The sequence below is a fragment of the Erithacus rubecula genome (genome assembly GCF_903797595.1).
Source record: "Erithacus rubecula genome assembly, chromosome: 33".
Classification (NCBI taxonomy): Eukaryota; Metazoa; Chordata; class Aves; order Passeriformes; family Muscicapidae; genus Erithacus; species Erithacus rubecula.
The window spans coordinates 1,773,279-1,786,302 of record NC_136683.1 but is presented as its reverse complement, the minus strand read 5'-3'; the positions used below and the strand labels follow the sequence as shown (position 1 = coordinate 1,786,302).

Sequence of the window (13,024 nt, the reverse complement as noted above, 5' to 3'; positions counted from 1 at the left end):
CCTGTGTGAAGCTTATTTTTTTGCTTTCTTTAATATTTGTTGAGAAAATGCAGTTGGCATTTTTTTGTGATTGGGCTCTGTGTGTTTTTTTCCAGGTCTGGCAGCACTGTGACTGCATGGGTGTAAATTCAGATGTTGAACATTACCTGTGTGAGCAGTGTGAACCTCGAGCTGTGAACAGGGTAAATAAAACAAGATTATTCTTATTATTACTCTTATAAACTACAGCAGCTCCTTAGGGATTTTTTTATTATTATTATTTATTTATATTTAGAATTTGTATCTTTTGGGTTAGATAAAGCTTCCTTGATTTATATTCAGTTCCACAAGGGGTCATTTTTTCTCTGAAGCAGCTCAATTTTGGGCCTGATCATGGTGGGCAACTCAGGATTCTCTTTTTTTTTTTTTTTTAATTTTATTTTTTTTTTCCCTGCAGGAGGTTCCCATGATCCCTAGGCCCCACTATGCCCAGCCTGGCTGTGTTTATTACATCTGCCTCTTGAGGGATGATCTGCTGCTCCGCCAAGGTACGTGCTGGGCTTCCCACCAGTGTGCAGAGACCTCTGTCAAAAATATTTTCATCTTTCACAAGTGGAAGCTGTTCTCTCTCTCTGTGGTGCTGGGAGTGATACACAGTCAGAGTTCTCACAGGCTGTTGATGAAGAAATGTTAATTAGCACAGCCAGGGCTGTCCTGGCCAGAGGAGGATGATGCTGAGCCAAGTGCTGATAGTTGACATTTAGAAGTAAAGGCCAAGAAGGCTGTTAGACCTCCAATATTTTAGTGCAGAATGGTCATTAAAACATCCAGCTCATTGCTTATGTGTTCCCTAAAGCTTATCTCTTCTGGGCTGTACTCTGAATTCCTGAATCTCTCCAATGCAGCTGCCACAGCCACACAATTCAGCTCACTGATAATTATTTTTTTTAATTTCATCCTACAGATACACACAAAGTTAGAAAGAACCCTTTATCATTATTAGGAAACTGCTCTTGAATGAGTGAAACCAATTGTAAAGTTTGCTAGAGGGGAATAAAGAGCCTTCAGGAAAATGAGGAGTTAAAAAAAAGTCAAAGAACAGTATATTCTTTACCCCACTCGAAGGATTCTGGAATTTGCATTGTTGGATGTTGCTCTGCATTGTCTGCTCTCTCTCAGGGAGATCCCTCCTTCAGTTGGTGATTGCAGAACTAATTTCTTAATTTCTTGGCAATTCTGCTGGAAGTTGTTGAGTATTACACCACAGAAAAACTTCCTCTGCAAAAATTCCCTAATACCTAAACCCAAGGGATGATACAAATAAAACACATCTGATCCATCACATCCTTTGGAGTGAACATGGAATTCTACCTTGGATAGGAATTGATAAAAAGGGATCAGGATGGATCCTGGAAAACCCACATAGCCAGAAATTGTAACACATCTTCATCCCTGATGCACCAGCAACAGCTGCTGTGGTTTTTTTTTTCCTTGGAAACTTCCTTTTTGAGGCAGAGGGGCATCTGGAACATCTGGATAAACTGAAATTGAAATCAAGTTTCCTAATCTTTAGAGTAAGAGAGCATCTGTCTACATCTCCTTATTAATTCTCCTTTTTCAGTCAGGCACAGTCATAGTGGGGTTGCTTTCTTCTTGTGGGAGAGGTGGGAAAAGCTCATTTAAAATTAAGTGGTTTAAAATTGAATGGTTTTATTTACATTCTGCTTGGGGCCATTAGCTCCTCTCAGTATATTCTTTGTTTTCTAAGAGTCTTTTAAGGAACTTACCTCCCCAATTTCTTTAAAAGTTACCCTTCAAATTGTAAAGCTGTTGTTATCCCAGGCTTAGATATATGAGAGCAATTTCTGTGTATGAGGATTCCTTAGGAGCATCTTTTAAACTTAGACAAGATTGATAAATGAGATTATATTAATGAAAATAGAATTACTTGTGCTTCACTTTAATCCTGAATCTGATTATAGCAAAACTGAGGTGTTGGTGACTCTGGGGCCATGTTGTCCTCAGTGGTTCCCTGGCATTTTTTCCCAAGCTGTGAAACCTGCTAATTAATAACAACAATATCAGGCAAACAACCATAATTACACATATGCAAAAACTGTGGGGAAAATAGGGGGAAAAAAACCTCCAGCAGTCATTATTATTTAATGGAAACATGAGAAAATGAGTTAAAAAGGCAAAGGCAATATCAGAAATTGTTATGCACAAAATATAGGAGTGATTTGTGCCTTTCTGTAACCTCCTGGGGTGTCTGTCCCCTTCCTGCCCTGTGCTGCTCTGACATCCCATTGCACAGAGGATCTCAGTACCTGGAAAAACAAGGATAACAAGGATAATCCCATCTGGATCATCTTTTCTGTGGACAGAATCTGCCCAGGTGATTTGGAGGGTGAATGATGAAGGTCTGTGAAATGTGGCTCAGGAAGTTGCAATGATGCAGGAATTAGGGAACAAACAGAAATTAGCTGGCAACAGTTAAACTCTAGAAAGATTTTTTACAAAAAGATTTTTTACTAGACTGTGGCAAACCTTGCCATAGGACAGTGGAGAGGTCAGAGTATAAATGGTTCTAAAAAAGATTAGACAAATTCTTGGAGGAAGGATTAATCCCCAAAGCTCTAGCCTTTGGCTCTGAAAATCCATAAACAGCAGAAAGGCAGCTGGGCAGGGACAGCACAGGGAGGTTTTTCCTTGGCTTGCCTGTTCCTCTGCTTTCTCCTCCTGAGAAGCTGCTGCTGCCCATTTTTCCAGCCAGAACATTCTTCTGTGTGACCTCTGGTCTTACCCAGGGGAGGTTTTATGGCTTGGGAGTTCCCAGGTTTTGGTCATTAGGTAAATAATACAAGAGGTAGAATCTTCCCAGCCCTGGGAGTGCTTCAGGCCAGGTGGGATGGTGTAGTGGAAAATCTCCCTGCCCATGGCAAGAGGTGGGTCTGGATAGTCTTAAAGATCCTTTCTGACTCAGTTCATTCTGGGATTTCAGGTCAGAGAAATTAAGGAGTAAATTCACTTATGGGAAAAAAAATAAATTTAAATTTAGGGGTTGACCTTGGGGATTGACAGCAGTGCCAGTTTTTTCAGTGCTTTCTGCATTCTCTTTACATTTCCTGTGCTGTACATCACATTGAAATTCTGCTGGAATAACCAAATGCTTGGGGATTCTCAGGACAGGATTTATTTTCTTTATAGTAATCTTCTCTCTAAATGTCTTCTCTCTCAGAGATTTATTCTTTACACATTGCAGCCATCACTAATTACTACACCTTTTCCTATTTATGACTCATATGTTTACATATCCTGTGGTCTGTCATGGTTGTAATTGGAGTTTTCAGTCTGGGATGGAGAGTTTTCTGTGCAAACATCTGAATTTTCTTCGTGTTAGTGGTTTCGTGTCTTTCCTTACAACCCATCATTCGCTGCCTCTTGTATTGATTTTAATGATGATTTCTGGTGTGCTGGGCTCAGGCCAGCCTCTTCACAGGTGTGTCCTTTGTGTCCCTGAACAGGTGACTGTGTGTACCTGATGAGGGACAGCCGCAGGACCCCCGACGGGCACCCGGTGCGACAATCGTACCGGCTGCTGTCCCACATCAACCGCGACAAGCTCGACATCTTCCGCATCGAGAAACTCTGGAAAAATGACAAGTATGTGCCTGAATTTGAGACATCCCATTGCCCTGCAAGTTTCATCTTAAGAATGAGCAAGGTGCAGGTGTAGATGTTGAATTCTCAACTGGAGCTTGTGGTTTGAAAGCAAAACTAGTGAGAGACTTCGAGTCAGAAATACAATTTAATAGGAAAGAAAAAAAGAAAATGCATTCAATAATACCAAAGAAAAACCATAGAGAGAGTCAGAATGCAACCTGACACCCTGCTAGTTAGGGAGGTGGTAGCAGTTCAGATGAAGGTTTTGTTGAAGCAGTGATTCTGGTAGCTCTTGTCCTCTGCAAACCAGCAGGTAAGGGCTGCTTTGGTGTTCAAAATCTCAGGTTTTATCCAGGTAGGAAATGTTTGGCTCCTCCCCCTGGCTGGAGCATCTTCCAATGGGATGATGTAATTTATCAGTCATGCTGTTAGACTCAAGGGCCCATTAGCAGGAGATATCTCCTGGAGGGAAGATGGGTGGAAAATATAAAGATAACTGCCCCCAGCTGGTTTTTAACAGCTGGCCCATTAGCAGAGGGTATCTCCAGGGAGATAAGGATCACTGCTCCACCTGGTTTCTATAAATCCAGACTTTTGATCACATCTTTACACTATAACCTAGGATAGCTCCAGGACTGCACAGTGGAAACACGGCAGGTTGGAGATTTAAGCAAAGGTAGAAATGACAAAGGTAGAAATGAAATCAGAGATAGAAATGGATGGATGTGCTCAGTGTTGGAGCAAATTGTGGGTGCAGTGACAGCTGGGGGCTGTTCAGTCAGAGTCTGCTGTGCCCATAAAAACCAAACTGGGTGTGTTTACCCTCACTGCAGGCAGGACAGGGAATACACAGCACGTGTGTGACTCTGCTGTTCATCCCAGCCCAGAGAGGAAACTCCAAAGCAATCAGGGGGCATGGAATGAGTTACATCATGGCTGATGTGTGTCCCTGTCCCCTTTGCACCCCCCAGAGAGGAACGTTTTGCCTTTGGCCACCACTATTTCCGTCCACACGAAACGCATCATTCCCCCTCTCGCAAATTCTACCACAACGAGCTCTTCAGGGTGCCCTTGTATGAAATCATCCCCTTGGAGGCCGTGGTGGGGACCTGCTGTGTGCTAGACCTGTACACCTACTGCAAAGGTGAGAGTTAAACACATTCCTGAGCATTTGGGCTCAGTGGGCTGTGGTGGTTTAACTCCTGCTGGAAGCTCAGCTCTACCCAGTCACTCGCTCCCCCTGAGATGGGAACTGGGAAAAGTTAAAACCCAGAGGTTGGGATAAAAGCAGTTTCATGGTTGAAATAAATTAAAATATTGTTATAATAATGATAGGGAGGTTATAGAAAGAGGTGTCCAGTATCTGAAGGGGCTGGAAGGAAAGTGGAGAGGGGCTCTTAATGATGAACTGGATTGACAGGACAAGGGAAATTTAGGTTGGATGCATGAAAGATATTCTTTCCTTCACAGAGAAGCTGTGGCTGCCCCTGGATCCTTGGAAATGTCCAGGGCCAGGCTGGACAGTGCTGGGAGCAATGTGAGATAGTGGAAAGTGTCCCTGCCATGGCAGGGAGTGGCTCTGAGTGAGCTTCAAGGTCCCTTCCAGCCCAAACCACTCCAGGATTCTGTGAACAAACCCCTGGAAACACAAGTTATGCCCAGGGCAGTCACTCCCCACCCAATGCCAGCCTGTGTGACCAACATCATCCTCACCCTGAACCAGGACAGCTGTACCAACCTCTGGGACAAATCCACTCTGTTCTGGAAGCAAGGACATGCAGTAGGGGAAGTTTGTGTGTTTCAGAGCTTTGCCCTGGGACAGGGATTCCTGATTGAAGAGTGACAGCAGTGGGCAGAGAAGGGAAGATGATGTCAGTTGATAATTTGGGAAGTGTTTGATTAGAGGATACAGGTTCTCCCCTCAGAATGACTCAACAGCATGTCCTGCTGAGAGACAGGAACTCACTCACACTGTGATAAATCCCATTTCCCTCTTACTCCATGACTGTTTTTCCCTTGTTGGATGCCAGGGAGGCCAAAGGGTGTGAAGGAGCAGGATGTTTACATCTGTGATTACCGCCTGGATAAATCTGCTCACCTCTTCTACAAGATCCACCGGAACCGCTACCCCGTGTGCACCAAGCCCTACGCCTTCGACCACTTCCCCAAAAAACTCACTCCCAAGAGGGATTTCTCAGTGAGTGGGTTTGCTCTCAGCTTCTTTACCTGTTTTTTTAGAGATGATATAGAGTCCTGGAAAGCTTTCTGGTTGTTGAGAAGTGAAGTTTGGTCAGCCAGAGGGAGGTGATACTTAGATGGGGGTTCCCAAGGAATAAGGGGCAGGGCAAGAGGGAAAAGCTCAGAATGGACATTCAGGAGGAATTTCATCATGGAAAGGGTGGTCAGGCTTTGGAAGGAGCTGCCCAGGGAGGTTTGGAGTGCCCATCCCAAGGAAGAGGTGCAGGTGTCACTCAGACCTCTGGGCACAGCTTGGACTGGATATTCTGGGAGAGCTTTTTCAACCTCAATAATTCCATGATTTTGGGAGTATGCACAGCCTGAGAGAAAAGCTGGCTGGAAGCAAATATGGGAAGAAAAGTGGGTGTAATAGAAACAGCAGTTGAGAGACAAAGAAGTGCCCAAGGGATGGTGGTGGTGAGTTCAGAGAGGGTCTCAGAGCAGCAGAGGTGGCAGATCTGCAAATCTCCTGCAAGTGAGCTCTGCTCTTCCTGGAGCAGAGGTTTTGTAGTGGCTTTGGAGAAGGTTCCAGACTCATGCTGTGCAGAAAGCAAAAGATGATTTTTATCATGATGATCTGTGGCTTGAAATTTATTTAGAAGATGTGAAGAAGCAGACAAATTTATTTTACTACATGATTGTGCCTCCTCCTGTACCTCTCCTTGAGGTCCACCAGCATTTCCAGAGTGTCCTGCATTGGCACTTTCAGAGTATTTGACAGACCAGCACTTCCTTCTGCTGTGAATTTGATTTGGTATTTATCATAATCTTTATTGTTATTGCAGCCTCATTATGTGCCAGACAACTACAAGAGAAATGGAGGCAGGTGAGTCTCCCCTCCCAGATTGTTGAGAAGAGATGAAATAATTCTGTTTGCTTGTTGTGCCCACTCTCCTCCTGCCCCTTTCTCCTGTGTGCTATGGAAATAAGAAGTTTAAATTATTTAAAGCTCTCTAAGCTTTCAGAGAGATAAAAGGCAGCAAGTGAGGAGGGAGAGGCAGCCTTAATAATGTACATCAGGAAAAGAAAGGAGCTATTTGAATGTCAGAAAAAAAAGCAGCTGAGTGGGGAGATGCACAAACCAGGAGGCTCCAGCCTTCCCAGGTGGAGGAACACAGGTCCTGGACCTGCTGCCTGTGTTTTTGGGGCAGTAGGAGCCCAGATCTGGTAGAAATTGCAAGAAAATCCCACTAAGGGCTGGGCCAAATTGCTCTTGGAGATAAAATCGTTTGCAACTGCAAACAAAAAGCCATTTGTTTTTCAAAGCTGCAGATAAAGTTACAGCATTGCTGGGTGTGAGTGCAGGGATTGAAGGGAAAAAAAATTGAGCTCCAGAGAGCCTCTGCCCATGGATGAACCCTGGGCTGGCTGGAAACTGTTCCTTAACCCCCTGTTCTCCTGCAAGGTCATCCTGGAAATCCGATCGCTCGAAACCACAGATCAAAGACTTAAACCAAGAGGAAGATTCCCTGCCCTTGATGGAGGAAGTGCTGGGGACCCCTGAGCAGGCTCCAGGGGATCTACCCAACCCTGAGGAGCCCCACAAGGAGCCAGGGGCCAGTGAGGGCTGTGAGGGGGACAAGAAGGGGGATGAGACCCCCTCGGACACGAGGCAGCCCTGCAGCCCCGAGGAGCGGCGGCACCTGCAGAGGGAGAGGCTGAACCAGATCCTGCTCAACCTCCTCGAGAAAATCCCAGGGAAAAATGGTGAGAGTTCAGCCTCTCAGGTTTCCTGCAGGTCTGGGCTCACTTTGTTGAGCTGTGTTGAGAAAAATGAATGTTTTTGTCTGAATTTCTTGCTAGTGGTCATTAGTTTTCTTTGCAGCCGTGGTTTTCGTTGTACAGAAACCCACTAAATCCAAGTGAAATTTCTTACAGCTTTGGCACTGTTTTGTATAATATTTTTAAACAAAAACTTAATATTTGTAAACCAAAACTTTCCATAAACTAATTACCCCCCCCATCATCTCATATATCTACAATGGAGAAACTGAACAGATGAGCCAGGAAAGACTGAAGGGAATTTGGAAAGTCTCTTTTGACATTTCATGAGCTTTCCTTGGGTTCTGAGTACCTGCTGTAGGTGTTGTCTGAGCTGTGGGATAAAGGGAATTAAAGCCTGGGATGAGCCCTGTCCAGTCTTCCAAATTCTGGCAATACCAGATACTTCATTTGGGTTGGGAGGATCTTTGGGAGTTTGGATTTCTTTCCTTGAAAGAACCAAGAATAAGGAAAACGAGAATGATGAGAGGTGGCACTCAGTGTTTTACTCTGGGGATGACAAGGTGGGGATTGATGATCCTGGAGGTTTTTTCCATCCTCAGTGACTCTGCCATGACTGAAATTCCCTTTTTGCCCCTGCAGCCATCGATGTCACCTACCTGCTGGAGGAGGGCTCGGGACGGAAGCTGCGGCGCCGCACCCTGAGCATCCCTGAGAGCAGCTTCAGGAAGTGACCCAGGAGGGACAGCTGAGCTCTGGGGTCTGTCACTAGGGCTGGGGGCCAGAACCCAGCCCAGAGAAAAGGAGGGCAGCAGCAAACTGACAAAACTACAAACAGTAGCACCTGGGGGGGCCGGGCCGGCGCGGCGCCCACCCTGCTCTGCAGTGCTCTTGGTGTGTGTGTTGGTGGGCGTGCCTTGTATTGATGTTAGGTACTGAGGAAACCTCGTGGTTATTGTCCAGGATGGTCAAATTTAATTTATTTTTGCTTGATATTCCCACTCAGAGGAAAAAAAAAAAAAAAAAAGATTAAAAAAAAAAAAAATATGTGGAAGGCAAAGGAAAAGGACTGAGTTACTCTGAGGAGGATGTTCCCCACGGTCACTGCTAACCTGGCATTGTACCAGCCCACACCAGGGAAGGGAATCCAGAGGGGAGAGGAAAAAACTTAGAAGAAAAAGCTGCCCTAAAGCTGTGGCCTCTGATTTGCACAAGTTCCAAGAAGAGAGAAACGTTCCCCAGCCGAGCACGAGGTTCACAGTGGGATGCCCCAACAGCATCCCTGGGCTCTGTGCCAAGGAGAAACTTCCAGAGGCCCTTGGAAAGGGGCAGGAGCTGGGATGAGGCACTTGCTGTGCAGGGGTGGGGGGGGAGGGGGTGGGGGTGTGAGTTTTTTCACTTTTTTTCTGCAGAGAAATTTTATAAAAGCAAAGTCAGCTCCTGACACCACCATTGCTGTTGGTTTTTTTGATAAGCTGTGGTTCTCGTGTGTCTCGTGTGTTGTGCAAATAATAATAATAATAAAAAAAAAAAATAATCCGTTACAAGAAAAAAAAAAAAAGGATAAAAAAACCCACAAAAACAACAACAACAACAACAAAAAAAAAAACAACCCCAAAGACCCTTTCACTCCGTGCCCGTCAGGCAGTATCGAGCGAGTGTTTGTCGTGAGCTGTAGAATTTATCACCTGCTGACACTTCCCTCTGTGCTGGTGGCCAGGGGAGTGTCCCCAACCCAGGGAAGGTGGCTTTGCTTTCCTGTCTCAGATGTACACATGCATATCCAGTCCTGTTTTAGGTGTTCTTATAAGAAATCCAGTTTTTAATGTGCCAAGTTGTATATATCTGCTGCGTGGATGTAAAGCAATACAGTAGTTACATGTTCCTTTTTATGGACCAAGCTCGTCCTAATGTACATTCTTGTTATTATTATAATTATTTTACTCTTAGTGGAACATGACTCATTCCATTAACTTTTATGTGTTGATTTAAAAAGAGGAAACAAAAGGAAAAAAAAAAAAATAAAAAAACCACCAAAAAAAAAAAAAAGAAAGGAAAAAAAACCCTTTGAGAAAAAAAAAATATTTTATTAAAAAAAAAAAATAAGAAAATAGTTTGGAATATTTTCTTACTGTAGAGAAGCACTGTACAGTACCAGGAACCCTGAGTATAAAATACTCGTGCGTGTAGTAGGAATATCGCATGTCCAAACCCTCGAGTTGTCTCATTTAGTTTCAAACAGAAATCATTGTCTCAAATGGTGTTAAACACTAAAAAGTTTTTAAAAAAAAAAACAAAAAAAAAAATAAAAGTGCGTACAGAAGCGAGACACTAGCTCTGTCATTTTATCTTTCTTTTGTTGAAAGACTAAACAAAATGTTTTTTAGACAATCAAATGTTAGGTAAGTGCAAAAGAATTGTTTTTTCTTACTGGTGTAGAAATTAATGACTTTTTTTATTTTTTGGTTATTTTATAATACTGAGCAGACCCGTGTGTCCCCAGGATCGCCGCCGGAGCCAGAAGCACTACGTTACTGCAAAATAGAGCTGAACCTTAGTCTGCATGGGTGTAGGCTGTGTGATTGCTGAAAATAAATGCTGCTAATATATTTCCTTTTTACAAAGCATATCTAAATAGATCATTGTTTTGATGTTAATCTTTGTAAATTATGTATTACCAATTTTAACATTGGATGTAATTGCATAAAAAGCCTGCATCTCAATCCTGAGAGTCTAGTATTAAATGGAAAAATCTTTTCCTATGGCTGGCTCGGGGGGTTTTCTTTGCTGTGGATGTGACAGAGGAGAGGGATCCAGGACATCCATGGCATCAAAGCCAACAGGGGGAGAGTCAGCAAATTCTTGGGTTACAGCAAACCCATGGAATGTTCCAGGCTCAGAGAAAAGGGGCTGGGAAGCTGAAAAGGCCCTGGGGGTGCTGGGAGCAGCAGCTGGACACCAGCCCAGGTGTGCCCAGGTGGGCAAGAGGCCACTTGCACCTGGCTTGGACCAGTTCCAGTGTGGCCACTGGGACCCCAGTGACCCCAGTCCACTTTGCTGCCTCTGCTGAGGGACCTCAAACCACGGGGACAGTTTTGGGCCCTTTATGATAAGGAAGAGATTGAGGGGCTGGAGAGTGTCCAGAGAAGGGAATGGAACTGAGGAAGGGTCTGGAGAACTCCTGAGGGAGCTGGGAAGGGGCTCAGCCTGGAGAAAAGGAGTTTCAGGGGGAACTTGTGGCTCTGCAGAAGTCCCTGACAGGAGGGGGATTTGGGATCTTATCCAGTGATCAGGGACAGGAGGAGAGGGAACAATTCAGGCTGAGCAAGGGGAGGCTCAGCCTGGACACCAGCAGGAATTTCCCCATGGAAAGGGGGCTCAGGGCTTGGAACTGCCCAGGGAGGTTTGGAGTGCCCATCCCTGGAGGTGGCACTCAGAGCTCTGGGTGGCACAAGGTGGTCACAGGTTCTGGCTGCACTCCTGACCACACCCAGCTGGGATGGTGTCCTAGATGTGCCCAAAAATCTGGATTCTATCACCAGCTGTTAAAAACCAGCTGGGGCAATCATCTTTATCTTTCCCCAGCCCATCTTCCCTCCAGGAGATATCTCCTGTTAATGGGGCAGCTTTAAACCAGCTGGGCAATCATCTTTACCTTTCCCATGACCCACCCTTCATCCAGGAGGTGTCACCTGTTAATGGGCCATTGTTAAAAACTGGGTGTGGCAGCAATTCTTATCTCTGTGGGAGATATCTCCTGTTAATGGGCCATTGTTTAAAACTGGGTGTGGCACTGATCTTTATCTCCTGGCACATATTATCTGCTAATGGGCCAGCTTTAAACCAGCTGGGGCAATCATCTTTATCTTTCCACAGCCCATCCTCCCTCCAGGAGATATCTCCATTGAGTCCCAGTGCATGACTGATAAAATTCCATCATCCCACTGAGAGATGCTCCAGCCAGGGGGAGGAGCCAAACATTTCCTACCCAGATAAAAATTGAGATTTGGAACACCAAGACAGCCCTTACCTGCTGATTTCCAGAGGACAAGAGCTACCAGAACCACTGCTTCAACAAAACCACTTCATCTGGACTGCTACCACCACCCCAACCAGCAGGATGCTCTATTCTGACTCTATCAGTGCTTTTTTTATTTTGTCCTATTGCATGTATTTTATTTTTTCTCTTTTTTCCTATTAAATTGTATTTCTGACTTGGAGTTTCTCACTGGTTTTGATTTTAAAACCATTACAGATGAGGACCATGAACACCCCACTGCCTGACCCCAGTGCAGTGGCACAGATGTGACAGCAGAGTCACCATGAGGGGTGTGAGAGGCTCTGACTGTGGCTGTGTGAGCCAAATTGGGGCAGGAGCCATTAAACCCACAGATTTGGCAGAGCCCAGAGTCCCTCAGGAGTGAAACAGCTTCTCCTCAACACCCCTTCTGTCTGGAATTAATGGATACACAAAAAATCCCTGATCCTAAAAATTTCTTTCATTCTAAAAGGACAACTCCAATTTAATCATATCTGGAAAATAGAGAAAAACTCATTTTTTTATCCTACCATATTCCATGGAAAACCCAAATCCTTCTGTGAAACCTGATTTTTCTTTTCCTCTTCCCCAGTCTGACTCTCTATGATCATGAAAATACCAGGCTTGACCCCCTACACTCCTTTTAAACCCCAGGCCAAGGCTCGGAGGGTTGTTTATTTAATAAACAAATTAAAAAATAAATGGAAGTACCACCTGGCTTCCTCCCCTCCTGGCATGACCCCATTTCAAAGTCCAGAAGCAGCTGCAGAATTCAATCAAACCTCCTTAAGGCAAGCCAAGGAACATTCCAATTAGGAAATAACGTCACTCGTCTGAGAATAAAAATTCCAGAGAGAGAAGTGAAAATGAGAGCAGAGTGAAATGAGAGGGGAATGACACTGTGGCTTTTTGCCACCGAAATGGGAAGTCAGAAGGGTGAAACGTGGCCCTGGGCCATGGGAGGGAGCAAAAACCAAAATTGCCCCTGGGGACAAGCTGCTGCTGCCGTGTGGCCACTCCCCAGCACGGCCACACCTTTCTTCCACTGAGAGCCCAGCAGGAAATGTAAATTCTGGGATGAATCACAAGCAATGACAGAAACATGAAGGACTTGGAGCAGCTTAGCCCCTTCTGCCATCCTCCGGGCCATGAAAAGATGAGTTGAAGTTACATAAATAATTAAAGCAGTGACCTGGGTTGTTCCCAGTGCTGTGCAGCTCCCTGGCAGATTCTCCAAGGATATTCCTGGCTCAGTATTTTCTGCTGGGTGTGACATCTCCCTGCTGTCCCAGCAGGGATGCTGAGAACCAGCACAGCCCCACCAGTGCCACCCACATTGGCCACAAAGCCACTGCCAGCCCCGGTGCTCATTGCCACACGTGG

The 13,024-nt window shown here is 45.0% G+C and overlaps 1 protein-coding gene across 2 annotated transcripts in view; it reads left to right on the top strand.

The window, feature by feature from the left end:
* Nucleotides 1-9,140, top strand: part of ASH1L (ASH1 like histone lysine methyltransferase) — a 50,386-nt gene extending 41,246 nt beyond the window's left edge. For both annotated transcript variants that reach the window (XM_079329353.1, XM_079329352.1), the window contains exons 20-27: nucleotides 96-182; nucleotides 437-527; nucleotides 3,504-3,642; nucleotides 4,614-4,786; nucleotides 5,673-5,839; nucleotides 6,666-6,706; nucleotides 7,286-7,587; nucleotides 8,245-9,140. In XM_079329353.1, coding sequence (XP_079185479.1) covers nucleotides 96-182; nucleotides 437-527; nucleotides 3,504-3,642; nucleotides 4,614-4,786; nucleotides 5,673-5,839; nucleotides 6,666-6,706; nucleotides 7,286-7,587; nucleotides 8,245-8,336 — 1,092 coding nt within the window. In that variant the 3' untranslated portion in view covers nucleotides 8,337-9,140. The remainder of the gene's footprint in view (nucleotides 1-95; nucleotides 183-436; nucleotides 528-3,503; nucleotides 3,643-4,613; nucleotides 4,787-5,672; nucleotides 5,840-6,665; nucleotides 6,707-7,285; nucleotides 7,588-8,244) is intronic.
* Nucleotides 9,141-13,024: the final 3,884 nt, after the last annotated feature.